We start from the raw sequence: 27011 nt of genomic DNA on the forward strand, positions 1-27011 counted from the left end.
TGTACTATAAAAACTGCACCTATAAACTAAACTGGGCAGGATTAGAGATGAAGTATGTGGAGTATAAGGGAAAAAAATTGAAAATGCTGAGGCAAGATTCCCTTTATGCCATGTCCCAGGGCACATTTTTCAAGAACAGACATTTCTTCGGTAGTAAGCCAGATACCCAAAGGGCATAGTTTGTTCATCTGAGACCGGTGAAAAACTTGTTGAAGCAGTCATTTCACAAGAATGTTGCACAGAAAGTAAAGTAGGTGCATTTGCGCAGATGTCCTGGCCTGAAGCTATCACAGTAAATACTACACAGAACATGTGAACACACAGGGTTACGCCAAAAGCTAAAAACAGGAGAAACAAATGATGGTTTTATACCTGAAAACAGAGCAGCTCAGCTGGTGTTCACGAGTTATTTTGCAGCAGTAATAGATGGGAAAGTGGTGGCAATGGCTCATACAGAGTATGGAATGGAATTGAAAAGTAACAAACACTCGAAAAGCTGGAAAAGCACTTACTAAAGGTGAACTGGGGGAGGCAGGCATTTTTAAGCAGTCCTATCAACTGTAGGTACTGGGGGTACCTTTTTGGGGGAGGGTCACTTTATAAAAGAAGGTTGAGAAATACTGGACTAGTTGATGGATTTCCCATCAGCTAGTTGATAAGCAGGGGAGTGGCAGCGGAGTTAGCTCCCAGACTCAGCAACTAACCTCACTGTGGCTCTGCCTTAAGAGCTAGTAGGCTCTTAATACATTTAAAAGGCTAAGTGCAGCTGGGTGGGGGTGGGGGCGGGGGCGACCAACATGAGCTGGGATTCACCCAGTCCCCCCCACTGCGCTTCTGCTTTTTAAATGTATTAAGAGTTGGCAGGCTATTAATATATTTAAAAAGCAAAGCCAAAGCATGAGTCCCAGCTCGTACCAGGTTCCCCTACTGAGATAGAGGCAGCAGGGTGGGTGGGGATGGATAACTAGTCGACCATATCCCTATCTTGCTCAGGAGCTTTAGAATTAGGGACATGGAAGGAAAGGCATGGAATAGACTTCTCTTCCATAGTAAAAGGAAGGCACCCACAGGGAGTGGTGACCCAGACCCCACAAAACAGAAGACACGACACACGGTTTTCAGAGTTGGTGAAGCTTGAGTTCTGGCTACCTCCATTTCTAGTCTGTGCCTTGGAGGACCCAAGTGCCCAGATCTCAGTTGTAGTCGTAGGAGAAGTGTTTGCTGAGGGCACTGTTCAGGATGTTTTGAAAGCAGGCTGCTGAAAGTATGGACAGTTGGTTATGCACCAATTCCAGCACCATATAGCTTTGGATGCACAAAGAGGGGGTTTTTGTATACTGACCACAGACTTTGTGCTCTCTTGGCTGAGCTTCTTCCATAGGGCCCTTCATGGTCCAATTTCCTTGAGCCCAGGGCTGGGTAATTATTTTTTTTTGGGGGGGGGGGGGGGGCGCGCAGCGGAGGAGAAGGGGGAGGAGGGGCACTCCAAGAATGGTCAGTGGCCACAGTCTTCAATGAGATTAATGGAGGTGCTACAGAATCTTGGATGGAGGAAAAATGGGCCCTTTTCCAAAAGAATGTCTGTAAATAATCTAGGTAAATTTGACTCAAATCCCTAAATTTAATTGTGGATACTCAGTCAAATGTGCTAAAAGAACTTTAAGGGGGGGAGGGGTTCTATTAGAACTTTACCCCAAAGAATAGAAGGGAATGTAATATTTGTACAGCTGTGTAGAAATAGTGTAAGAAATGTTCAGAAAATGTATGTGTAAATACACACACACACACACACACACACACAGAGTAAATAACTGAGGCTTTCGAAAGCCAGTAATCCTGTTTTGCAGGTTAGTAAATTGTTTTGTAGGCTTAAAGCAAATTGGTTTGATTTATTTTCAGTAAGGCCATTTCATTCCAAGTTGTTTAACAAAAGTACAGGAAAACTGAGCATAAAAAAACAAAACAAAAAACCCATTTACACCCTATGCAAAGATTAATATGGCTAAGCAATGTTATAAACAGAGAATTCACATTTTCCTGTGACACGCAGTGTATACTATAGAAGGGGTAAAAACTGCAAACAAGTTAAAATCCTGTGAGGGCTCCAGGAGCCACAACAGATTGTAACTTCCTTTTCAGGTTGCTGTGTATGAAAGCAGAACTTAAAAAGTAAAAACTCAAAATTCTAAAACTCTGGCAAAAGTTAGTGTCCCTTTTTTGAAGGCAAAGCTACTGGCAGCTTTGAATCTAAAAGCAAGCCAGAAAGTGTCTGTGGTGCAAATGCCCTAGCTGGCAGGACAAAGAAGCTTTGCAGGTAGATAGTTTGCTGATCAAACTACCTGATATCAGAAAGTTCAAATTGTAGCCCTCTAGAAAGAAAGGTGGGGGGGGAGGGGGAGTCAAACCTAAAAATAAGAGAATCTAAAAATCTCAGATCTAAAAACAAGTGAGAAAAAGAATATATGTTTGCACATCGCTAAATGTGAAAAATCTCAGATCTAAAAACAAGTGAGAAAAAGAATATATGTTTGCACATCGCTAAATGTGAAAACAGATGCAAAAGGGGATCTGCATAAGCAAAGATTTAAAGACTATTAACCAAACTGGTCTCAAAGATAAGTTGTCTAAATAGAAGGAATGCTCTTACAAAAATGGTCATTGGAAACAACTCACACTGAAAATCCTCCAGAATTATAGTAATAACGCTTCCTGGCTATTCTCTATGCATACTTAATTCAGCAGAATCTTGATAACCTAGTATGCTGTATAAGAGGAAAACGAAGTACACCTCCTGAATTTGAGGATTACAATGGGGTAATTCACTCAAAAGCCTTTAAGGGGCAGAAGCCGTTGTTTTGTAGGCATGCCAGGTTTCAAAAGCCATAGGTAAAAATAGGAGTAATTGTAAGCAAAGAAAGGAATGAAAAAGGATATTTGTAAAAGAAAAAGGATGCAAGCAATAATATGGCACCCTCAAAAGGGATAGAAGCCGTGCTTTTTTGTGACGGTACTGCCCGATATGCAGTACCGGCACCTCCAGACAGTACCAGCACCTCCGGTCAGAGCTCAGCAATTTTTCCCCTGGAGTACTGGCACTTTTTTTTTTTTTTTTTTTTTTTTTAAAGCAGCACTGGGTAGAAGTTTTTTTTTTTTTTTTTGGGGTCTTTCAGAAAAATCAGGACAAGCTGGTACCAGCTGAACAATACCATGGATGTATTGTCACGACAAAGATTGTTTTGTTTGTCTTACCGCTAGCTAGTGTACGGTGTTAAAAAGTGATACTGCATTAGGCAGGAAAGGTTTAATAAGCATTAGGCATTTTTTTATGGTACTTACAGAAACCAGTATCTCAGAAGGGCAGAGGCCAAGGAATTTGAGTCTTGTTAATAGGAAAAAGTGGTAAAGGTACATTTAAAAGAAAAACTATGCATGAAACACAAGGTTTATCTATTGATAAAAAAATAAAGGAACAAACAAAGCACAAGGTTAAATTACTACATAAAAAGGATGGATATGCGAAAACATTGGTTTAAAAAAAAAAAAGAAAAGAAAAAGAGAAGTTGTGTTAATTGGAATGTTTTAATCAACCTTCAGCCTGTAAGCCCAGCTGAATGTACCTGGATGTTGCATAGAATTGGAAGTTTAAGGCCATTGTAACACCTTCCCTGATTGCTGTAAGGCAGTGGTCCCCAACAAGTTGCCCGCAGGCGCCATGGCGCCCACGGGGCCATTTGTGTGCGCCCGCCAAGTGCTCGGGGCTGGCCTGGCCCCGGGCGCGTGCGGCGGGGGAGGGGGGTGCCCGGCCCCGCAGCACTTGCGGGGGAGTGGGGGGGTGCTGGCCCCCGGCATGCGGCGCTTGGGAGGAGCGCCGGGCTCCGGAGCGGGGCGCTTGCGGGGGGGGCCCCCCGCCCCCTGAGCACACGGGTATGGGGGGGTGCCCCCGAGCATGCATGTGTCCCCGCCCTCTGGCACCTGGCAGGCTCTAAACGTTGGGGACTACTGCTGTAAGGGGTAGTACAGTTAAGGCCCCATGAAGGTATAGCTGCTATTAAAGAATTTTTGGCAGTAGCCTGAGGAAAGGGCTCCCAACTTGTATAACGGACATTGTTTTGGGCAACGAAGTGGAAATGAACATAGGAGATAGCTGTGTAGAGAGTCTCTGGGTTAAGCTAAAAGGGGTAAAAAACGAGGGTGATATCATGCTAGGAGTCTACTACAGGCCACCTAGCCAGGTGGAAGAGGTGGATGAGGCCTTTTTTAAATAATTAACAAAACTATCCAAAGCCCAAGATTTGGTGGTGATGTGGGACTTCAACTATCCAGACATATGTTGGGAAACTAACACAGCAGGGCACAGGCTATCCAATAAGTTTCTGGACTGCATTGGAGACAACTTTGTTTCAGAAGGTTGAAAAAGCTACCAGAGGAGAAGCTGTTCTGGATTTGGTTTTAACAAATAGGGAGGAACTAGCTGAGAACTTGAAAGTGGAAGACAGTATAGGGGACAGTGATCATGAAATAATAGAGTTCATGATCTTAAGGAAAGGCAGAAGGGAGACCAGCACAATTGAGGTAATGGATTTCAGGAAAGCAGATTTTGATAAGCTCAGAGAACTTGTAGGTAAGGTCCCATGGGAAGCAAGACTGAAGGGAAAAACAACTGAGGAGAGTTTGAAGTATTTCAAAGGAACGTTGTTAAGGGCCCAAAAGCGAACAATTCCGCTGTGTAGGAAAGATAGAAAATACAGCAAAAGACCAGCTTGGCTTAACAAGGAGATCTTGCATGATCTCAAAATAAAAAAGGAGTCCTATAAAAAATGGAAACTAGGGCAAATAACAAAGGATGAATATAGGCAAGCAACATGGGAATGCAGGGGCAAGATTAGAAAGGCAAAGGCACAAAATGAGATCAAACTAGCTACAGGCATAAAGGGAAACAAGACGACCTTTTATAAATACATTAAAAGCAAGAGGAAGACCAAGGACAGGGTAGGCCCACTGCTCAGTGAGGAGGGAGAAGCAGTAACAGGAAACTTGGAAATGGCAGAGATGCTCAATGACTTTTGTTTCGGTCTTCACCGAGAAGTCTGGAGGCGTGCCTAACGTAGCGAATACAAGCAGAGAGAGGGTAAGTTTAGAAGATAGGATACACAAAGAACAAGTTAAAAATCACTTAGGAAAGTTAGATGTCATCCAGTCACCAGGTCCTGATGAAATGCATCCCAGGATACCTCCTCTATGAGCTCCTTGAGTATCTGAGCCTTTAGCTATGATCTTTGAAAAATCATGGAAGACAGGGGAGATTCCAGAAGACTGGAAAAGGGCAAATATTCCTATAAAAAGGGGAATAAGAACAACCCAGGAAACTACAGACGGGTCAGTTTAACGTCTGTCCCAAGGAAGATAATGGAGCAGGTAATTAAGGAAATCATATGCAAACACTTGGAAGGTAATAAAGTGATAGGGAATAGCCAGCATGGGTTTGTGAAGAACAAGTCATGCCAAACTAATCTGATAGCTTTCTTTGATAGGATAACGAGCCTTGTGGATAAGGGACAAGCGGTGGATGTCATATACCTAGACTTTAGTAAGGCATTTGATACGGTCTCGCATGATATTCTTATTGATAAACTAGGCAAATATAACTTAGATAGGGCCACGATAAAGTGGGTGCATAATTGGCTGGATAACCGTAGTCACAGAGTTGTTGTTAACGGTGCTAAATCCTGCTGGAAAGGGATAACAAGTGGAGTTTCGCAAGGGTCTGTTTTGGGACCCGTACTGTTCAATAACTTCATCTATGATGTAGATATTGGGATAGAGAGTACGCCTATTAAGTTTGCAGATGATACCAAACTGGGTGGGGTTGCAACTTCTTTGGAGGATAGGGGCATAATTCAAAATGACCGTAGCAAGTTAGAGAAATGGTCAGAGGTAAACAGGATGAAGTTTAATAAAGAGAAATGCAAAGTGCTCCACTTAGGAAGGAACAATCAGTTCCATACATACAAGATGGGAAGCGACTGTCTAGGAAGGAGCATGGCGGAAAGGGATCTAGGGGTCATAGTGGACCACAAGTTGAATATGAGTCAACAGTGTGATGCTGTTGCAAAAAAGCAAATATGATTCTAGGTTGTATCAACAGGTGTGTTGCAAGCAAAACTCGTGAAGTCATTCTGCTGCTCTACTCTGCACTAGTTAGGCCTCAGCTGGAGTACTGTGTCCAGTTCTGGGCACCACATTTCAAGAAAGATGGAGAAATTGGAAAGGGTACAGAGAAGAGCGATAAGAATGATTAAAGGTCTAGAGACCATGACCTATGAAGCCAGGCTTCATGAACTGGGCTTGTTTAGTTTGGAAAAAAGAAGATTAAGGGGGGACATGATATCGGTTTTCAAATATCTAAAAGGGTGTCACAAGGAGGAAGGAGAAAATTTGTTCCTCTTGGTTTCTGAGGACAGGACAAGGAGTAATGGGCTTAAAGTGCAGCAGGGGAGGTTTAGATTGGACATTAGGAAAAAATTCCTAACTGTCAGGGTGGTCAAATATTGGAATAAATTGCCAAGGGAGGTGGTGGAATCTCCCTCTCTGGAGATATTTAAGAACAGGTTAGATAGACATCTGTCAGGGATGGTGTAGACGGAGCTTGGTCCTGCCTTGAGGGCAGGGGGCTGGACTCGATGACCTCTCGAGGTCCCTTCCAGTCCTATGATTCTATGATTAATTCTGAATTAAGCCATTGTATGGCAAAATAGGAATCTTTAAACTCCCTGTGCAGCAATGCATGTATGATGGGACTACATTTTCAGTACCAAAAGATAAATGTTAATATAGTAGCTGATGTTATTAACCATGGTTTATCATTAGGATTTAGTTGAACAAAAAAGATGCCAACTGACTAATGCCATGGATGTCCAAATTTGAACACACAGTTTAGCAATTTTACAACAACAATTATGTAAAATCCTCAAAATTTCACATAAAGCTAAACATAAGTATTCATTAATGGTATGATTTTTTTAAGGGATAGTCACTCGGACTTCTTAGTGCTTTTTAATTCTAATTGTCATAACACATCAAAATATTGTTTAACATCCTCTTTAATAAATTACAACTTAAGCTCAAATTGTTTCTCAGTATAGTACCATTATATACAGTTATATAAAGTGTGACCCACTCAAGAATTGTTCTTGAGGGGTCAAAAGGGAGAGATTTATGCACATTGTCTAACATTTCAATATAATCATGTATCACTCTCATAAGTTTGTATTGAGAAACTTTTTTTGCTCATTTAGTCAAATAATCCTTTGATTTTGTGGCTTGTGTTGTTTGCTCCAGTGATGAATTCACTGATCTAGAAATTTGATCTACACTATTAAATGCTAACAGTGCCCCTCAGCTACATATTTATATATGTTAAACTGGATGTTCTCTACGGGAAAGAATCAATGGACACAAATCGGATATACGTAAAGAAAATACTCAGAAGCCAGTGGCAGACCATTTCTGTTTACCTAACCATAATCTCGCAGATCTGAAGGTGGCGGTCTTGTCACAGGCCAGCTTCTCAAGCCAAATACACAGGGAAAGCTTAGAATTACAATACATATGCAAATTCAAGTCAATTACTAATGGACTTAATCAAGATATGGGGTGGTGGGCCCTTTATCACTGAAGGTGCTAACAGCTTTCTGAATGGTCTCCTTCCTGCCTTACCAATCTATCCACTGACTTTGATATTTATCTACTCAGGATTAGCACCCTTCCTCCTGATACTTTATGTATAGAGGTAGGAGGGTGGGCAACAGAGCATCTTTCTCCCCCCCCCCCCACCTTCTCCTCCTATTTATTTCGAGTTTTCTTATCCCCTAGTCATAATACCTGTGAAGTGAGCTCATTGAAAAGACAAGTGGACATACAGACACCTTGGGAGTCAAGCAGCAAGTGCCTGCCCTTGAAAGGACCCTCTTTGAAGCAGTATTAAAAAAGGTGAGGTAATGACTAATTGGCTGCATGAGAGGGATAAATACGAGGGATCTTGCAGAGGAACCCCAGGTTTTAGTCTTGTCAATGTCAAAGCATTGATCCGGATCGGCAGAAGCCCAGATCCACCCCTCCCCCCATCTAAGTCACCTGGCCAGTGCAGTTCGGGGGAGCAACTATTGGTAACAACAAGATGGAGTATGCATGCATGTGCATATGTGAGAGAGTGCATGAGTGTAATGTATCATATGCATATGATAAAGTATTGACTGATCTATGAATGCTCAATAAATGTGGTGTGTTGCCTTATCCCCCTGAAAAAGATCCCGGGTGCTTCTTTTAAGCACAACACCAGTGGCACTCAAGCCATGCTCTAGCCAATCTTCTTTTCACCCCCTTCTCAAACCACCACCTCTGGGTACGTTTCAAGCGGTCTGCTTGCTGGCTTCCCCACACCAAGACAGCCTTCTTGGACCAAAGCCTGGGTTACTACACTCAGTCTGTGACATAACCAAGGACCCAAAAGTAACGTAATTATTTCAGTTAAGCCTATGATCTCATCAGCTCTTAAACTTGTAATGGCAGATAAAATCCTAACAAGAGTATATCTATCCTGAACACGCCTTACAGCAAGATTCTGAGTACGTGCACTGAGAGACCCTCCAGGCATGGATTATAGAATAGCAGTACAAACAGTGAGGCACTGATGATGCAAGTGAAGATACCCCTCTACCCTTAGACCATGTGCCCTGCATGACTCTCCACAGACCCATGCAGTGCCTCCACAGTCTATTCAGCATAGTGTCCTGCTACCAGAGTCTGTCTCTGGACAGAGAAATGCTGAAAATATAAAAGACTCCATTCTGCAATGCATGCACAAAAGGTTTAATGGTGGATTAAGGAGAGCCAGTTGACAGAGTCTTTCACAAGAGGTTGTGAAGAGAACTAGTCAGCACCTAACAAGTAAGTACTGTCGTGAATCCAAAGCCAGTAAGAAACAGAATGGGGGGAAAAGGTCAAGTTATCATGCTAGTTCTGCTTTAGGACCAGCCGTGATCTAGAACGGTGGTTCCCAACCTAGGATCAGTGGACCCACTGCAGGAGGTCTGCAGAAAGTTTTTAAAAATAAGACCCCAAGCCTTACTTTTCTTTTCCTTTTCTTCTGCTTCCACCCCTGAGCATGGACATAGCTAGTGCTGGAGCTCCAGCATCTTTTAGAAAGGCATCAACCTTGAACTAAACATTCCAAGTGATGGTGATCTAGCATACCAGTTCTAAGGGTCTCATTTATTACCCTCACCACACCTTGTTTCTAGATACAGCATGCCTACTTTCAGCTTCCAGCAATCGGGTTTTATTATGCATAAAGATCTGTAATCTATCATACTTGTGGCTCAACTATGTTTGGCATATTAAATAAACTAGATTTTACTTTTGATCTCACTGAATGGCAGATTTTCCAGATCCTGTCAGAAGTTCATAGTTGAAATGGTATAGTGATCAAATAAAAGTAATTCCAACTAAGAATCAAAATTGGTACAGCTGTTGCAATTTATATAACCTGCCCTCCTACTGAAGTATACTAGTTAAATCATTCTTTCCTTCTAATACAGGTTGAACCTCTGAAATCCAGGACTCTGGGTCCAGCAACAGTTGTGGTCCCACAAAGTTAGGATTAGGATGTCACTGGACCAAAGGCAAGCCCTGACTAGGGGCTGGAAGCTGCAGCTAGGTGCTCTGCTGGACCAGGAGTGGAGGCCCATGGATGATGCTGGCACCCGAGAGCAAGCCAGCTGCCAGGAGTGGAACCTGGGAGCGGGAGGTGCCGGCTAGTAGAGGAGCACTGACCTCCCACGGAGGTTCATTTTGTATATGGAAATTTGTTGAATGAAGAGGGATAAGAATTGTGTCCTGATCTTAGCTTGTCTATACACGTCTGTTAAGCACTATTGCTACCCACACATCCCACATTCCATGTTTGCTGGAGGTGTAACTCTGATTTTACCATCTTGAATTTATCCTATAAGCTTCTAAAATAGTTTGTGAACCCCAGACTTTAGGCATTCAGCTCTTATTCCCATGGCTAGTGCATGACCAAGATAACCTTCTCTCAAGACTTTGAGTCACAAGTTTTAGATACCTGGCTTTTGGAGAGACATGCTGGGTCACCAGATTCGGAGACATCTTTTCTAGGCTCCACTGGATTTGGAATCTGGAAATTGTGAAGTTGTTTTGAGGCAGCAACTAGAAGAACACAGAGATGCTATTTAAGCTACCAAAATAAAAGGGAAGAGAAGAGGGCAGTCTGAGCTCCAGGACCCAGCACAAGCCAGAAGTGAGGCAGGCTGCCTGGCACCCAACATTCTTTAAATGCCGAGCCACAGCAAGGGGGGGGAAGGCGTCGGCCCTAGACCCATTGTTGGCCAGCCTGCTAACAAATTTACTGGGGGCGGGGGTGGTGTGTGTAAATGCATGCAGTCTATAGAATTAACCTATAAGTTTTTGCTTATTAATTAATCAGTTAATCTACTACACTATTACATCCCTACTACGTAATTAACTTAGCTGCAGTTGTGTATCTTAATTTGACCTTCCCCTTAGCATAGGCCTGGATAGAGTTCCAATAAGGTAAGTCTTGGTGTTTACAGAAGACTACATTAAAAACACCATGGCAAGCTAGTCCATTTGAGTGTAGTTGTTCATGGATAATTCAACATTAGACTCACCTTGCATCAATGGATGACTTTGAGGGATACGACACTGGAACAGTCTAGATTGAAGGGAGAAGTTATTATGAAGGCATAACATTGACTTCGATACTGTGGATCCGTTACACCAAAATCAAAAATGAAAGGCCAAATTCATCTATCGTAAGTGGACGCCACACACCTTTTGATTTCACAGGGCGTATCTCTGCTTATAGTAGTGACGATTTAGGCTCTTTACAGCACATTCATCGTAAAGAAACTGGTCTGTAACAGCATAATAGTTCACATATCCCTAGGAGAGTTAAGCAATTGGCTATCCAACTAAAGTGTCCCACAGAGTACTTCCAAAGCATGCTAATTGAAGTGAAATAGGTTATTTTGTTCTTTAAGCTAGGCCTACCCAGTCAAAGTGACACTATACAGGGCAGGCTAATGGATCTGTCACATGCCAATAAGAGAAACAAAACCCTTGAAAAGTGATGAACCTCCATAGTATCTTCAGATAGGTCTACACTTGCACCATCTTTTGAGAGAGGGATGCAAACGAAGACATTCGAAATTGCAAATGAAACCGATTTAAATATCATGCAAGTCATTTGCATAATGGCTTTATAGCGCTATTTCAAAACAACAGACGCTGTTAAGAAGTGGTTATTTTGAGAGAAAACCCTTCTTCCGAAATAACCCTTACTCCTCCTACAACGAGGTTTACCAGTTATTTCAAAAGAAGGGTTTTTCCCCAAAATAACCGTGTCTAAACAGCGCCTGTTATTTTGAAATAGCGGCTGTCTTCGATTATGCAAATGAAGCACAGGATATTTAAATCCCCATTTCATTTGCAATTTCGAATGTCTACATTTGCATTCCTCTCTTGAAAGAGGAAGCAACTGTAGACATAGCCTCTTCAGTGATCATTTTTCTTATTAGTGTTGTTTTATTCATGGAGGGTATCAGTAGGAAAAGGTAACCCAAAAGTCTGGACATACTGAACAGTGAGGAAGTCTGGATGTTTAAGCTTTGTGAACTTTTTATAGGAAATTCAGTTGTTTTTATCCCTGTTGGAAGATGTATATTTAGGCAGGTTCAATACTTCACCGAACACAACATTGTGGACAGATCCTACTGCGCCAAGAAAGAGCAAAATAAACTACCTGTATTGTTCCTGCAGATTTTCCATTGGTTCTGCCTGGTTATCAATACCCTTTTGAAGAACGGCACCAGCATGTTGTATATTCCCTTCAGTTTCAAGCTGTTGAGCCCAAGCAACGTACAAAGCAGATATTCGAGTACCAACTCCTTGGCTGTAGATATAATCAAAAAATTGACTAGGAGCAGTGATGAATTCTGCCTAGAAAACATAATATGGATACCCATCAGCACATTAAAGAAAAGGGGGGGGAAGGATTTACAGACAGCAGTAATGATGCCTTTTATTTAAAGCAGTCCCACAATACCCATTATAAAATTGTGACACACTTATGTCTATGAAATTCCATACATTACACAAAAGGCTATCCTTTTTCTAGTTGCACCACTGAATTCCTTTTCTGATGCAAAAGGAAAATGGTAAGGAGGAGGAAGCAAACCATTCTCCCCAGAAGGCCACCTCAGGCATGTGGTAGGAAGAAAGGGCAATTTCTCAAATCATACTAACAGAACAAGACAAACATCCTCTCAAGCTTTACACTTGAAATCAGTAAGGTCATGAGGATTCCCCCACCCTCCTTCCCAATTGTCTTGTTTAAGATTTAAAGGTGTGATGTTAGGGCAGTGGTCACCAACCAGTAGATCATGATCTACTGGCAGATTTTGGAGCTTCTGACAGGTGATCCTGACTTGTTTGGCCAAGAGACTGTTAATCAAGTGCTGGCACTTCAGCTGCCCCTCCCATCCTTTGCCTTGGAACTGCTGCTCCCACCCCTGGGAGCCTCCTGCTTGCTGTGAAGGAAGAAGAAGGGCACTGATGTCAAAGTGCCACTTCTCCCACCCTGTATCCTATCTCCACAGAGCATACAGGGGGCACAATAGGACTTGGGATGGAGTTTGCTGGCTGCTTTTGGGAGTGGTGCAGGGCCAGGGCAGGAGTGAGCTTGTCTTAGCCCCACTGTAGCACCACCCAGGAGCCACCTGAGGTAAGCAGTGTCCAGCTGGAGCTCACATCCTGAAACCCTGCCCCAGTCATACACCCCAAGTCCCTGTCGCAGTCCTGAGCACCCCTGTATCCAAACACCCTTCCAGAGCCTGCACCTAAAATCCCCACCAGCACCCCAACTGCCTGCCCAAGCTTAGCTCAGAGCCCCCCTCACACTCCAAATCCCTTAATCTGAGACCAGAGCCTGCACCCCAACCCATGGCCCCTACCTGGTGAAAGTGAGGGAGGACGCAGGGGGGAAAGGAGGGAGAGAGGATGGAGTTAGCAGGGGCTGGGCCTCAGAGAAGGAGCACAAAGGAGGTGGGACAAGGGTATTTGGGTTTGAGATAGAACTTGGATTGCATATAAATTCAAAAAGCGATCTCATGCTTAAAAAGGTTGGAGACCCCTGTGTTAAGGCAATATTAAGATCAGCTCAAGGGCAGAGGGCAAGGGACTCCTGAAATCTAAAAGCGAGTTTCAGCTGGCCTGACTAGCCCAAAGTATCCCAATTCACTCCTGTTATAATCTGTATTGGAGATGTTACTGCTGAGGAATTCAAACTGTTTCCGACACTGGTAAATTCTCTACACATTTCTACTGCTGACTACATATCTAAGTGTACCTACTAGTTTAATGCAGTATTTAACAAATCTCAGATCCTGGTGGTATCTCTTCTCACTGATAAAGGCTTTTACGAGTTGTTCTAATGAAGCAGACAAGCGTTCCTGTCCATCCTGATATGGGAAAGCACCTTCCACCCACTGCAAATACCTGGAACAAGAGAAACATGCCACTCCTGCAGCACACACAGTGTTTTAAGATAGGTGCCATTAGGAAAGCAATCCAAATACCAACCTGTCCCAGGGATCGAGGGGATCCTCGCCTTGATAGCTCCCTATCTGGGCTTCAAACATCCTGCTCACACACAGAGGTTAGGCACAGAGCAGCAGCAGTAGTTCAGGAGAAGGGCAAAACATGGTGGGGAAGAAGGGTCAAACACCAATAATGCAAAGGGATGTTACAGAATGCAGCCTCACAGCAACCCAGCCCCCGTCCCCTCTCTGCCAGGGCCCCCCTCCCCTCAGCCCCCACCAGCAACCCAGCCCCCCTCCCCTCTCTGCCAGGGCCCCCCCTCCCCTCCCCACAGCCCCCCCCAGCAACCCAGCCCCCCTCCCCTCTCTGCCAGGCCCCCCCTCCCATTACCCCCACAGCCCCCCCCCCGGCAACCCAGCCCCCTCCCCCCGGCCCCCCCAGCAACCCAGCCCCCCTCCCCTCTCTGCGAGGGCCCCCCTCCCATTACCCCCACAGCCCCCCCGACAACCCAGCCCCCTCCCCCCGGCCCCCCCAGCAACCCAGCCCCCCCTCCCCCTGGCAACCCAGCCCCCCTCCCCCCCGGCCCACCCAGCAGCCCAGCCCCCCTCCCCTTTCCTCTCCCCCATGGCCCCCCCAGCAGCCCAGGCCCCTCAGCAACCCAGCCCCCCTCCCCTTTCCTCTCCCCCACGGCCCTCCCAGCAGCCCAGCCCCCCCAGCAACCCAGCCCCCCTCCCCTTTCCTCTCCCCCACAACCCACCCAGCAGCCCAGCCCCCCCCTCTCCCCGGCCCCCCAGCAACCAAGCCCCCCCAGCAACCCAGCCCCCCTCCCCTCTCCTCCACAACCCCCCCAGCAGCCCAGCCCCCCCAGCAACCCAGCCCCCCTCCCCTTTCCTCTCCCCCACAACCCACCCAGCAGCCCAGCCCCCCCCTCTCCCCGGCCCCCCAGCAACCAAGCCCCCCCAGCAACCCAGCCCCCCTCCCCTCTCCTCCACAACCCCCCCAGCAGCCCAGCCCCCCCAGCAACCCAGCCCCCCTCCGCTTTCCTCTCTCCCCCAGCACCCCAGCCCCCTCCCCTCGCCCCCACGGCACCCCCAGCAGCCCAGCCCCCCCCCCGCCCCCACGGCCCCCCCAGCAGCCCAGCCCCCCCCGCCCCCACGGCCCCCCCAGCAGCCCAGCCCCCCCCTCGCCCCCACGGCCCCCCCCAGCAGCCCAGCCCCCCCCCTCGCCCCCACGGCCCCCCCAGCAGCCCAGCCCCCCCAGCAACCCAGCCCCCCTCCCCTTTCCTCTCTCCCCCAACACCCCCATCAGCCCAGCCCCCTCCCCTCGCCTCGCCCCCCCGGCAGCCCAGCCCCCAGGACCCCCGCTGCGGCCGGCCCGCTCCCTGCCCCGTGGGGGGCCCCCCCACTCACCGCTCGCGAGCCGCCAGCTCCATGGAAGCCAGAACGTCACTGAGCCGCCGGCCAGCGCGAGCTCAACGGCCCGGACGCTTCAAATCCCCCGCGCAGGCGCAGTGCCGCGGCGGCCGCCTCCCCATTGGCTGGGCGCCTGTCGCCCCGCAGCCAATCCCAGGGAACGCCTGGAGGCGCCGCGGGAAGGGGGTGGGGCCAGTGACCAGAGCGGGGAGGCATAGCCCCGCCCTTCCCCTCCACAATCCCGCCTCTCCTGAGCCCGGCCCCGCCCCACACAAGTGATCCCTCCCCGCTCAGCCTGTCGCTCGGGGACACGCCCCCCGGGCCGCGCGCGCGCCCGTGCCGGCGCCAGGCGTTGGGCGGCGCGGTTGGTGCGGGGTAGCCATGGTAACCGCCTGGGGCCTACAGCAGCTGGGCGAGCAGCCCCGCCTCCTCAGAACAGGTCTGGCCGCGCCCCTGCTGGGCTTGGGGCCAATGGGCGCCGACCCCCAAACACGGGGAAATTCGGGGGGGGGGGGGGCTCAGGTCTCTGCCTTGGCCAGGTCAGGGGGCGGCCAGAGCGGGTGAGCACTAGGCCGGGGGGGGGGGGCTCAGGTCTCTGCCTTGGCCAGGTCAGGGGGCGGTCAGAGCGGGTGAGCACTAGGCCGGGGGGGGGGGGGGGGGGCTCAGGTCTCTGCCTTGGCCAGGTCAGGGGGTGGCCAGAGCGGGTGAGCACTAGGCCGGGGGGGGGGGGGGCTCGGGTCTCTGCCTTGGCCAGGTCAGGGGGTGGCCAGAGCGGGTGAGCACTAGGCCGGGGGGGGGGGGCTCAGGTCTCTGCCTTGGCCAGGTCAGGGGGTGGCCAGAGCGGGTGAGCACTAGGCCGGGGGGGGGCTCAGGTCTCTGCCTTGGCCAGGTCAGGGGGCGGCCAGAGCGGGTGAGCACTAGGCCGGGGGGGGGGGCTCAGGTCTCTGCCTTGGCCAGGTCAGGGGGTGGCCAGAGCGGGGTGAGCACTAGGCCGGGGGGGGGGGGGGCTCAGGTCTCTGCCTTGGCCAGGTCAGGGGGTGGCCAGAGCGGGTGAGCACTAGGCCGGGGGGGGGCTCAGGTCTCTGCCTTGGCCAGGTCAGGGGGTGGCCAGAGCGGGTGAGCACTAGGCCGGGGGGGGGCTCAGGTCTCTGCCTTGGCCAGGTCAGGGGGCGGCCAGAGCGGCTGAGCACTAGGCCGGGGGGGGGGGGGGGGCTCAGGTCTCTGCCTTGGCCAGGTCAGGGGGCGGCCAGAGCGGGTGAGCACTAGGCCGGGGGGGGGCTCAGGTCTCTGCCTTGGCCAGGTCAGGGGGCGGCCAGAGCGGGTGAGCACTAGGCCGGGGGGGGGGGGGGGCTCAGGTCTCTGCCTTGGCCAGGTCAGGGGGTGGCCAGAGCGGCTGAGCACTAGGCCGGGGGGGGGGGGGGGCTCAGGTCTCTGCCTTGGCCAGGTCAGGGGGCGGCCAGAGCGGTGTGAGCACTAGGCCGGGGGGGGGCTCAGGTCTCTGCCTTGGCCAGGTCAGGGGGCGGCCAGAGCGGGTGAGCACTAGGCCGGGGGGGGGGCTCAGGTCTCTGCCTTGGCCAGGTCAGGGGGTGGCCAGAGCGGGTGAGCACTAGGCCGGGGGGGGGGCTCAGGTCTCTGCCTTGGCCAGGTCAGGGGGTGGCCAGAGCGGGTGAGCACTATGCGGGGGGGGGGGGGGGGGGCTCAGGTCTCTGCCTTGGCCAGGTCAGGGGGCGGCCAGAGCGGGTGAGCACTAGGCCGGGGGGGGGCTCAGGTCTCTGCCTTGGCCAGGTCAGGGGGTGGCCAGAGCGGGTGAGCACTAGGCCGGGGGGGGGCTCAGGTCTCTGCCTTGGCCAGGTCAGGGGGTGGTCAGAGCGGCTGAGCACTAGGCCGGGGGGGGGCTCAGGTCTCTGCCTTGGCCAGGTCAGGGGGTGGCCAGAGCGGGTGAGCACTAGGCCGGGGGGGGGGGGGGGGGCTCAGGTCTCTGCCTTGGCCAGGTCAGGGGGTGGCCAGAGCGGGTGAGCACTAGGCCGGGGGGGGGGGGGCTCAGGTCTCTGCCTTGGCCAGGTCAGGGGGTGGCCAGAGCGGGTGAGCACTAGGCCGGGGGGGGCTCAGGTCTCTGCCTTGGCCTGGTCAGGGGGTGGCCAGAGCGGGTGAGCACTAGGCCGGGGGGGGGGCTCAGGTCTCTGCCTTGGCCAGGTCAGGGGGCGGCCAGAGCGGGTGAGCACTAGGCCGGGGGGGGGGGGGCTCAGGTCTCTGCCTTGGCCAGGTCAGGGGGTGGCCAGAGCGGGTGACCACTAGGCCGGGGGGGGGGGGGGGCTCAGGTCTCTGCCTTGGCCAGGTCAGGGGGGGCCAGAGCGGGTGAGCACTAGGCCGGGGGGGGGGGGGGGGGGGGCTCAGGTCTCTGCCTTGGCCAGGTCAGGGGGTGGCCAGAGCGGGGTGAGCACTAGGCGGGGGGGGGGCTCAGGTCTCTGCCTTGGCCAGGTCAGGGGGCGGCCAGAGCGGGTGAGCACTAGGCCGGGGGGGGAGGGGGGGCTCAGGTCTCTGCCTTGGCCAGGTCAGGGGGTGGCCAGAGCGGCTGAGCACTAGGCCGGGGGGGGGCTCAGGTCTCTGCCTTGGCCAGGTCAGGGGGTGGTCAGAGCGGGTGAGCACTAGGCCGGGGGGGGGGCTCAGGTCTCTGCCTTGGCCAGGTCAGGGGGCGGCCAGAGCGGGTGAGCACTAGGCCGGGGGGGGCTCAGGTCTCTGCCTTGGCCAGGTCAGGGGGTGGCCAGAGCGGGTGAGCACTAGGCCGGGGGGGGGGGCTCAGGTCTCTGCCTTGGCCAGGTCAGGGGGTGGCCAGAGCGGGTGAGCACTAGGCCGGGGGGGGGGGTGGCTCAGGTCTCTGCCTTGGCCAGGTCAGGGGGTGGTCAGAGCGGGTGAGCACTAGGCCGGGGGGGGCTCAGGTCTCTGCCTTGGCCAGGTCAGGGGGTGGCCAGAGCGGGTGAGCACTAGGCCGGGGGTGGGGCTCAGATCTCTGCCTTGGCCAGGTCAGGGGGCGGCCAGAGCGGGTGAGCACTAGGCCGGGGCGGGGGCTCAGGTCTCTGCCTTGGCCAGGTCAGGGGGTGGCCAGAGCGGGTGAGCACTAGGCCGGGGGGGGGCTCAGGTCTCTGCCTTGGCCAGGTCAGGGGGTGGCCAGAGCGGGTGAGCACTAGGCCGGGGGGGGGGGCTCAGGTCTCTGCCTTGGCCAGGTCAGGGGGCCGGCCAGAGCGGGTGAGCACTAGGCCGGGGGGGGGGGGGGCTCAGGTCTCTGCCTTGGCCAGGTCAGGGGGTGGCCAGAGCGGGTGAGCACTAGGCCGGGGGGGGCTCAGGTCTCTGCCTTGGCCAGGTCAGGGGGTGGCCAGAGCGGGTGAGCACTAGGCCGGGGGGGGGCTCAGGTCTCTGCCTTGGCCAGGTCAGGGGGCGGCCAGAGCGGGTGAGCACTAGGCCCGGGGGGGGCTCAGGTCTCTGCCTTGGCCAGGTCAGGGGGTGGCCAGAGCGGGTGAGCACTAGGCCGGGGGGGGGGGGGGCTCAGGTCTCTCCCTTGGTCAGGTCAGGGGGTGGCCAGAGCGGGTGAGCACTAGGCCGGGGGGGGGCTCAGGTCTCTGCCTTGGCCAGGTCAGGGGTGGCCAGAGCGGGTGAGCACTAGGCCGGGGGGGGGGGGGGGGGCTCAGGTCTCTGCCTTGGCCAGGTCAGGGGGGTGGCCAGAGCGGGTGAGCACTAGGCCGGGGGGGGGGCCTCAAGTCTCTGCCTTGGCCAGGTCAGGGGGTGGCCAGAGCGGGTGAGCACTAGGCCGGGGGGGGGGCTCAGGTCTCTGCCTTGGCCAGGTCAGGGGGTGGCCAGAGCGGGTGAGCACTAGGCCGGGGGGGGGGCTCAGGTCTCTGCCTTGGCCAGGTCAGGGGGTGGCCAGAGCGGGTGAGCACTAGGCCGGGGGGGGGGGGCTCAGGTCTCTGCCTTGGCCAGGTCAGGGGGTGGCCAGAGCGGGTGAGCACTAGGCCGGGGGGGGGGCTCAGGTCTCTGCCTTGGCCAGGTCAGGGGGCGGCCAGAGCGGGTGAGCACTAGGCCGGGGGGGGGGGCTCAGGTCTCTGCCTTGGCCAGGTCAGGGGGTGGCCAGAGCGGGTGAGCACTAGGCCGGGGGGGGCTCAGGTCTCTGCCTTGGCCAGGTCAGGGGGTGGCCAGAGCGGGTGAGCACTAGGCCGGGGGGGGGCTCAGGTCTCTGCCTTGGCCAGGTCAGGGGGCGGCCAGAGCGGGTGAGCACTAGGCCGGGGGGGGGGGCTCAGGTCTCTGCCTTGGCCAGGTCAGGGGGTGGCCAGAGCGGGTGAGCACTAGGCCGGGGGGGGCTCCGGTCTCTGCCTTGGCCAGGTCAGGGGGTGGCCAGAGCGGCTGAGCACTAGGCCGGGGGGGGGGGCTCAGGTCTCTGCCTTGGCCAGGTCAGGGGGCGGCCAGAGCGGGTGAGCACTAGGCCGGGGGGGGGGGGGGGGCTCAGGTCTCTGCCTTGGCCAGGTCAGGGGGCGGCCAGAGCGGGTGAGCACTAGGCCGGGGGGGGGCTCAGGTCTCTGCCTTGGCCAGGTCAGGGGGTGGCCAGAGCGGGTGAGCACTAGGCCGGGGGGGGGGGGGCTCAGGTCTCTGCCTTGGCCAGGTCAGGGGGCGGCAAGAGCGGGTGAGCACTAGGCCGGGGGGGGGCTCAGGTCTCTGCCTTGGCCAGGTCAGGGGGCGGCCAGAGCGGGTGAGCACTAGGCCGGGGGGGGGGCTCAGGTCTCTGCCTTGGCCAGGTCAGGGGGTGGCCAGAGCGGGTGAGCACTAGGCCGGGGGGGGGGGGGCTCAGGTCTCTGCCTTGGCCAGGTCAGGGGGTGGCCAGAGCGGGTGAGCACTAGGCCGGGGGGGGGGGGCTCAGGTCTCTGCCTTGGCCAGGTCAGGGGGCGGCCAGAGCGGGTGAGCACTAGGCCGGGGGGGGGGGGGGGGGCTCAGGTCTCTGCCTTGGCCAGGTCAGGGGGCGGCCAGAGCGGGTGAGCACTAGGCCCGGGGGGGGGGGGGGGGGGGGCTCGGATCTCTGCCTTGGCCAGGTCAGGGGGCGGCCAGAGCGGGTGAGCACTAGGCCGGGGGGGGGCTCAGGTCTCTGCCTTGGCCAGGTCAGCGGGGTGGCCAGAGCGGGTGAGCACTAGGCCGGGGGGGGGGGGGGGCTCAGGTCTCTGCCTTGGCCAGGTCAGGGGGTGGCCAGAGCGGGTGAGCACTAGGCCGGGGGGGGGGGGGGGCTCAGGTCTCTGCCTTGGCCAGGTCAGGGGGCGGCCAGAGCGGGTGAGCACTAGGCCGGGGGGGGGGGGCTCAGGTCTCTGCCTTGGCCAGGTCAGGGGGCGGCCAGAGCGGCTGAGCACTAGGCCGGGGGGGGGGGGGGGGGCTCAGGTCTCTGCCTTGGCCAGGTCAGGGGGCGGCCAGAGCGGGTGAGCACTAGGCCGGGGGGGGGCTCAGGTCTCTGCCTTGGCCAGGTCAGGGGGTGGCCAGAGCGGGTGAGCACTAGGCCGGGGGGGGGGGGCTCAGGTCTCTGCCTTGGCCAGGTCAGGGGGCGGCCAGAGCGGGTGAGCACTAGGCCGGGGGGGGGGGGGGCTCAGGTCTCTGCCTTGGCCAGGTCAGGGGGCGGCCAGAGCGGGTGAGCACTAGGCCGGGGGGGGGGGGGGGGCTCAGGTCTCTGCCTTGGCCAGGTCAGGGGGTGGCCAGAGCGGGTGAGCACTAGGCCGGGGGGGGGGGCTCAGGTCTCTGCCTTGGCCAGGTCAGGGGGTGGCCAGAGCGGGTGAGCACTAGGCCGGGGGGGGGGGGGCTCAGGTCTCTGCCTTGGCCAGGTCAGGGGGCGGCCAGAGCGGGTGAGCACTAGGCCGGGGGGGGGGGGGGGGGGGCTCAGGTCTCTGCCTTGGCCAGGTCAGGGGGCGGCCAGAGCGGGTGAGCACTAGGCCGGGGGGGGGGGGGGCTCAGGTCTCTGCCTTGGCCAGGTCAGGGGGTGGCCAGAGCGGGTGAGCACTAGGCCGGGGGGGGGGCTCAGGTCTCTGCCTTGGCCAGGTCAGGGGGTGGCCAGAGCGGGTGAGCACTAGGCCGGGTGGGGGGGGCTCAGGTCTCTGCCTTGGCCAGGTCAGGGGGTGACCAGAGCGGGTGAGCACTAGGCCGGGGGGGGGCTCAGGTCTCTGCCTTGGCCAGGTCAGGGGGCGGCCAGAGCGGGTGAGCACTAGGCCGGGGGGGGGGGGGGGGCTCAGGTCTCTGCCTTGGCCAGGTCAGGGGGCGGCCAAGCGGGTGAGCACTAGGCCGGGGGGGGCTCAGGTCTCTGCCTTGGCCAGGTCAGGGGGCGGCCAGAGCGGGTGAGCACTAGGCCGGGGGGGGGGGCTCAGGTCTCTGCCTTGGCCAGGTCAGGGGGTGGCCAGAGCGGGTGAGCACTAGGCCGGGGGGGGGGGGGGGCTCAGGTCTCTGCCTTGGCCAGGTCAGGGGGTGGCCAGAGCGGGTGAGCACTAGGCCGGGGGGGGGCTCAGGTCTCTGCCTTGGCCAGGTCAGGGGGTGGCCAGAGCGGGTGAGCACTAGGCCGGGGGGGGGGGGGGGCTCAGGTCTCTGCCTTGGCCAGGTCAGGGGTGGCCAGAGCGGGTGAGCACTAGGCCGGGGGGGGGGGCTCAGGTCTCTGCCTTGGCCAGGTCAGGGGGCGGCCAGAGCGGGTGAGCACTAGGCCGGGGGGGGGGGGCTCAGGTCTCTGCCTTGGCCAGGTCAGGGGGCGGCCAGAGCGGCTGAGCACTAGGCCGGGGGGGGGGGGGGCTCAGGTCTCTGCCTTGGCCAGGTCAGGGGGTGGCCAGAGCGGGTGAGCACTAGGCCGGGGGGGGGCTCAGGTCTCTGCCTTGGCCAGGTCAGGGGGTGGCCAGAGCGGGTGAGCACTAGGCCGGGGGGGGGGGCTCAGGTCTCTGCCTTGGCCAGGTCAGGGGGTGGCCAGAGCGGGTGAGCACTAGGCCGGGGGGGGGCTCAGGTCTCTGCCTTGGCCAGGTCAGGGGGTGGCCAGAGCGGGTGAGCACTAGGCCGGGGGGGGGGCTCAGGTCTCTGCCTTGGCCAGGTCAGGGGGCGGCCGGAGCGGGTGAGCACTAGGCCGGGGGGGGGGGGCTCAGGTCTCTCCCTTGGCCAGGTCAGGGGGTGGCCAGAGCGGGTGAGCACTAGGCCGGGGGGGGGCTCAGGTCTCTGCCTTGGCCAGGTCAGGGGGCGGCCAGAGCGGGTGAGCACTAGGCCGGGGGGGGGGCTCAGGTCTCTGCCTTGGCCAGGTCAGGGGGCGGCCAGAGCGGGTGAGCACTAGGCCGGGGGGGGCTCAGGTCTCTGCCTTGGCCAGGTCAGGGGGTGGCCAGAGCGGGTGAGCACTAGGCCGGGGGGGGGCTCAGGTCTCTGCCTTGGCCAGGTCAGGGGGTGGCCAGAGCGGGTGAGCACTAGGCCGGAGGGGGGGGGGGGCTCAGGTCTCTGCCTTGGCCAGGTCAGGGGGTGGCCAGAGCGGCTGAGCACTAGGCCGGGGGGGGGGCTCAAGTCTCTGCCTTGGCCAGGTCAGGGGGTGGCCAGAGCGGGTGAGCACTAGGCCGGGGGGGGCTCAGGTCTCTGCCTTGGCCAGGTCAGGGGGCGGTCAGAGCGGGTGAGCACTAGGCCGGGGGGGGGGGGGGGGCTCAGGTCTCTGCCTTGGCCAGGTCAGGGGGTGGCCAGAGCGGGTGAGCACTAGGCCGGGGGGGGGCTCAGGTCTCTGCCTTGGCCAGGTCAGGGGGTGGCCAGAGCGGCTGAGCACTAGGCCGGGGGGGGCTCAGGTCTCTGCCTTGGCCAGGTCAGGGGGTGGTCAGAGCGGGTGAGCACTAGGCCGGGGGGGGGGGGGCTCAGGTCTCTGCCTTGGCCAGGTCAGGGGGTGGCCAGAGCGGGTGAGCACTAGGCCGGGGGGGGGGGCTCAGGTCTCTGCCTTGGCCAGGTCAGGGGGCGTGCCGGGCTGTGCTGCTGAGGGTGTCCTGGGCTTGCCAGGTGTCCGGTATCCCCCCGGCAGAGGAGAACCCAGCAGCCAGCTACTGTCAGGCGCCCGGTATTCCCTGACTTTTGTTACCGGGCAGGAGGTGGAAAGGGCGTCCTGTCCGGGTGGGACACCTGGCGCCCCAGGGACTGACCCCGATCGGCCATATTTCCGCCTCCTGCCCGGTAACAAAATGCAGAAAATACCAGACACCTAAAATGTAGCTTGTTCCTGATGTTTCCTGGCCAGGAGGCGAAAATACCGGACACCTGGTAACCCTAGGACATAACCAGCCACCCGCTTCCCCCCACTCCCAACACCCCCTGCCCTCGCACCTGCTGCTTACCTTGTTCGCAGAGAAGCTGCCATCTGGCTTGGTCAAGAGAACAAAATGGCCACTGGCAAGCAATGCCTTCCCTGGGTCTTAGTGCCCAACCGCTCCCCTGTTCCTATCCCTATTCTGACTCTGCACACACTCTGGAAGGGGGCTATGCTGTTTTAATAATGCTGTTTTATGATTTTATTTATTTATTTGCACAGCTACGTTGGTCCCCCCCTCCCCCCTCTTTTCCCCTCAACAACATTTTTTCCCCAGTGGTTTTTTTTTTTTTTTTTTTTTGGGGGTGGAGGAGGGAGGGTGTTACGTATTTTTGGTTAAACCATCTGGCAACCCTACTCTCCTTCCCCCTCCCGTACTTCCTCCTGCAGTGAGGGCTACCTGAGTTGGAGCAAGACCTCCAGCTTGACAGTGTGTCCACATTATTTCAAAATAACCACCTGCCCCGTAGACACAGGCTATGTTATAAATGTTGCTGTCTAGATGTACCCTGCGAGAGAGGGTCCAATTTGCATATGCAGGCCAGTGCCGCAGTCGCTCTCTATAGCTGGTTTCTCAAACAGCTTGGTAGAAGAATGGCTACTTCTAAATCCACTCACGAGTGCCCAGGCAGGTTAGAATGTTCCCCCTGCAGGTTTCCGTGTGGTCCCGTTTCTGAGCTCCGACTTGTGTCCACTTAACCTTTGTGTACGGCTACCCCTCTGAGGCCATGTCTAGATTGCGTTGCTTTTCCAGGGTATCAGAGGTATCCCGGAAAAGCAACACCACAACCACGGAACGCGGACGCTTTTTCAAAAAAATGTTCGAAAAAGTGGAGGCACTCTTTCGCTATCCCTGTAAACATCGTTCTACGAGGCATAAGGTATGTGTGCCCCAAATTTTGGAAAAGCCTCTTTTGAAAGTAAATCAGAAAAAAATACATAGCCTGAAACTTCCCAGCAAGTGTTCTCAATGGCTCACAGCCCTGCTGGAAGAGCATAAGTGGGGTATGTAGAGGCCCACAGGGGTCAGTTCTGGGGTTGCCGGATCTGTTCAATAGCTTCATCAATGATTTCGACAATATCATAGGGAGCACGCTTACAAAGTTTGCAGATGATACCAAGTGGGGAGGGGCTGCAGTTGATTTGGAGGAAAGGGTTATAATTCAGAATGGTCGCAAAAAAACTAGAGAAATGGTCTGAAGTAAGTAAGATGAAGTTCAGTAAGGACAAATGCAAAGTACTCTATTTAGGAAGGCACAACCAGGTGCACACATCTAGAATGAGAAGGGGCCATCTAGGAAGGAGTACTGCAGAAAGGGATTTAGGGTCACAGTGCTCCATAAGCTAAATACAAGTCAACAGAGCAACACTCCTGCAAAAAGAGCAAACCATTCTGGGATGAGTGGCACTGGAACAATTTTTAGGAAGGGAATGCTGAGTTACACACACACACACGCATAAACACCCTTACACCTGTTCATGCCCCTCTGACAGTTGCCAACTCGACCAGACACCATTTGCAGCAATGGCATCCAGTCCGGGAGTGTCAGCAGTCATAGTCCCTCGCTACCCCAGGCTGCAACAATAGCTGGGGGCAGCTGCTTAGCCCCAGGCCAAGGCCAGGAGAAGAGTCCAGGAGCAGCAGAGGGACCCCCAAGTGTGGCAGGTTACGGAGCCTTCAGGAACAGCAGGCAGTGGGACCCCAAGTGCCAGTGAGTCTGCGAGGCTGGCAAGCAGTGGGACCCCAGGGGCAGGTAATGGGGCAAGTGGAACCCGGGACTGGTGAAACTGATGGGTGGTTGACAGTAGTGCTGGCTTCCAGGTGCGGAGAAGCTGGATGCAAAATCTGAAGGTGCTGCAGCATTCCCTGACACCCCTACTTCCCACGCCTATGTCTGGGATGTATTAGCAGGAGTGTTGTAAGCAAGACACGAGGAGTCATTTCTCCATTCTACTAAGTGCTGATTAGGCCTCAATTGGAGTATTATGTCCAGTTCTGGGCACCACATTTGGGTTGCGTCTAGACTAGCCAGTTTTTCCGGAAAATCAGCCGCTTTTCCGGAAAAACTTGCCAGCTGTCTACACTGGCCGCTTGAATTTCCGCAAAAGCACTGACGATGTCATGTAAGATTGTCAGTGTTCTTGCGGAAATACTATGCTGCTCCCGTTCGGGCAAAAGTCCTTTTGCGCAAAAGGGCCAGTGTAGACGGCTCAGATTTGTTTTCCGCAAAAAAGCCCCAATCGCGAAAATGGCAATCGGGGCTTTTTTGCGGAAAAGCGCGTCTAGATTGGCACGGACGCTTTTCCGCAAAAAGTGCTTTTGCGGAAAAGCGTCCGTGCCAATCTAGATGCTCTGTTCCGAAAATGCTTTGAATGGAAAACTTTTCCATGAAAAGCATTTCCGGAAAATCATGCCAGTCTAGACGTAGCCTTCAGGAAACATCTGGACAAAATGCAGAGAAGAGCAACAAAAACGATTAAATGTCTAGAAAACATGACCTGAAAGAACTGGGTTTGTTTAGTCTGGAAAAGAGAAGACTGAGCGGAGACCTGGTAGCACTTTTCAAGTATCTAAAAGGCTGTTACAAGGAGGAGGCAGGAGCATAGCTGTGGCCCACCCACTTAGCATCTAGATTTACCCGCCCCCAGTCCTTTCTCTGCTTCTGCCAAGACACAGGGACTTGCCCTGTCCGCTCAGTGCTCCAGCCAGACCAGGGAGTGGAGTCGGGAGCGCGCCTTGCGCCACTCACTCAGCATGCCTGACGGAACACAGTTGGGGGCTTGCAATCCTCAGTCCTATGGCACTTGGGAGGTGCACTTGCCCCTCTGTGCCCAGCCAAAATGTTAATCGCTAAATTGGGTGCTCCTTCCTGTTTCTCTAGGTGGCCCCTCTTGTTGTTGCCATTTCCCATTAGCTAGTTTAGGACAGGTCCCTATCAAGGGGCTGGCTTTTGTGGCACCCCTTCTTAGACACCTGTCTCTCCCCAATCATTATATACGGGGTCTAGGAGCTTAGCTTTGTGGGGCACAATATTTTTCCTATGTAAGCTCAAAAGCTCATCACTTTTGCAAACAGAAGTTGGTCCAATAACACTACTTCACACACCTTTTTCTAATATCATGGGACCAACACAACTACATCAGACACTGCATACAAGTATTGTTCCTGTGATTTTCTAGGGACCTAAAAGTTAGATGTTAGACTTAAATGTAGGGAAACTGTAAAGAGGATTGCTTTCTTTTTATTGTTGCATTCTAGAAGAGACATACTTGTATGGCGCAGGAAGGAAAATGAAAGATATATCTAACCAGTGTTTGACTTTGAAATATTAAGAGAAGTTGCTTAAAAGAGGGAGAATTATTCCAATTAATAGTCTAGGCAAATAAGAAAAAATTCAATACAAAAGTTTCTGAGTTTCAACAACTTTTGCTATGTACCAGTGCCACCTACTGGATATAGACAGAAGTAGCAAAAAATCAGACCCCATTGCCCAATGACCCCTGAAAACAGGGTGAAATGCCTGCAGTCATCAAAAGTGTAAGCCCAGAGTTTTATGAGCAAGCAATAGAAGCTGTAGAATACAGAAGAGCTACCAGACCCTTGGACAGCTCACCACCAACCCAAGTTTATCAGGGCTGAAAGAAAG

At 54.6% G+C, this 27011-nt stretch overlaps 2 protein-coding genes across 2 annotated transcripts in view; one reads left to right on the forward strand and one right to left on the reverse strand.

Annotated features, from left to right (window-relative positions):
* Positions 1-15183, reverse strand: part of BUB1 (BUB1 mitotic checkpoint serine/threonine kinase) — a 59538-nt gene extending 44355 nt beyond the window's left edge. Inside the window, exons 1-6 of the mRNA XM_075925870.1 lie at positions 15048-15183; positions 13681-13740; positions 13452-13596; positions 11843-12039; positions 10710-10753; positions 10124-10227 (exon numbers count right to left, since the gene is read on the reverse strand). Coding sequence (XP_075781985.1) covers positions 10124-10227; positions 10710-10753; positions 11843-12039; positions 13452-13596; positions 13681-13740; positions 15048-15070 — 573 coding nt within the window. The 5' untranslated portion in view covers positions 15071-15183. The remainder of the gene's footprint in view (positions 1-10123; positions 10228-10709; positions 10754-11842; positions 12040-13451; positions 13597-13680; positions 13741-15047) is intronic.
* A 156-nt stretch (positions 15184-15339) lies between these two features.
* The window catches only part of BCL2L11 (BCL2 like 11), a 161683-nt gene continuing 150011 nt past the window's right edge, over positions 15340-27011 (forward strand). Inside the window, exon 1 of the mRNA XM_075925871.1 lies at positions 15340-15489. The gene's annotated coding sequence lies outside the window, so the exon portion shown is untranslated. The remainder of the gene's footprint in view (positions 15490-27011) is intronic.

Source organism: Pelodiscus sinensis, chromosome 3 (assembly GCF_049634645.1).
Source record: "Pelodiscus sinensis isolate JC-2024 chromosome 3, ASM4963464v1, whole genome shotgun sequence".
NCBI lineage: Eukaryota > Metazoa > Chordata > Testudines > Trionychidae > Pelodiscus > Pelodiscus sinensis.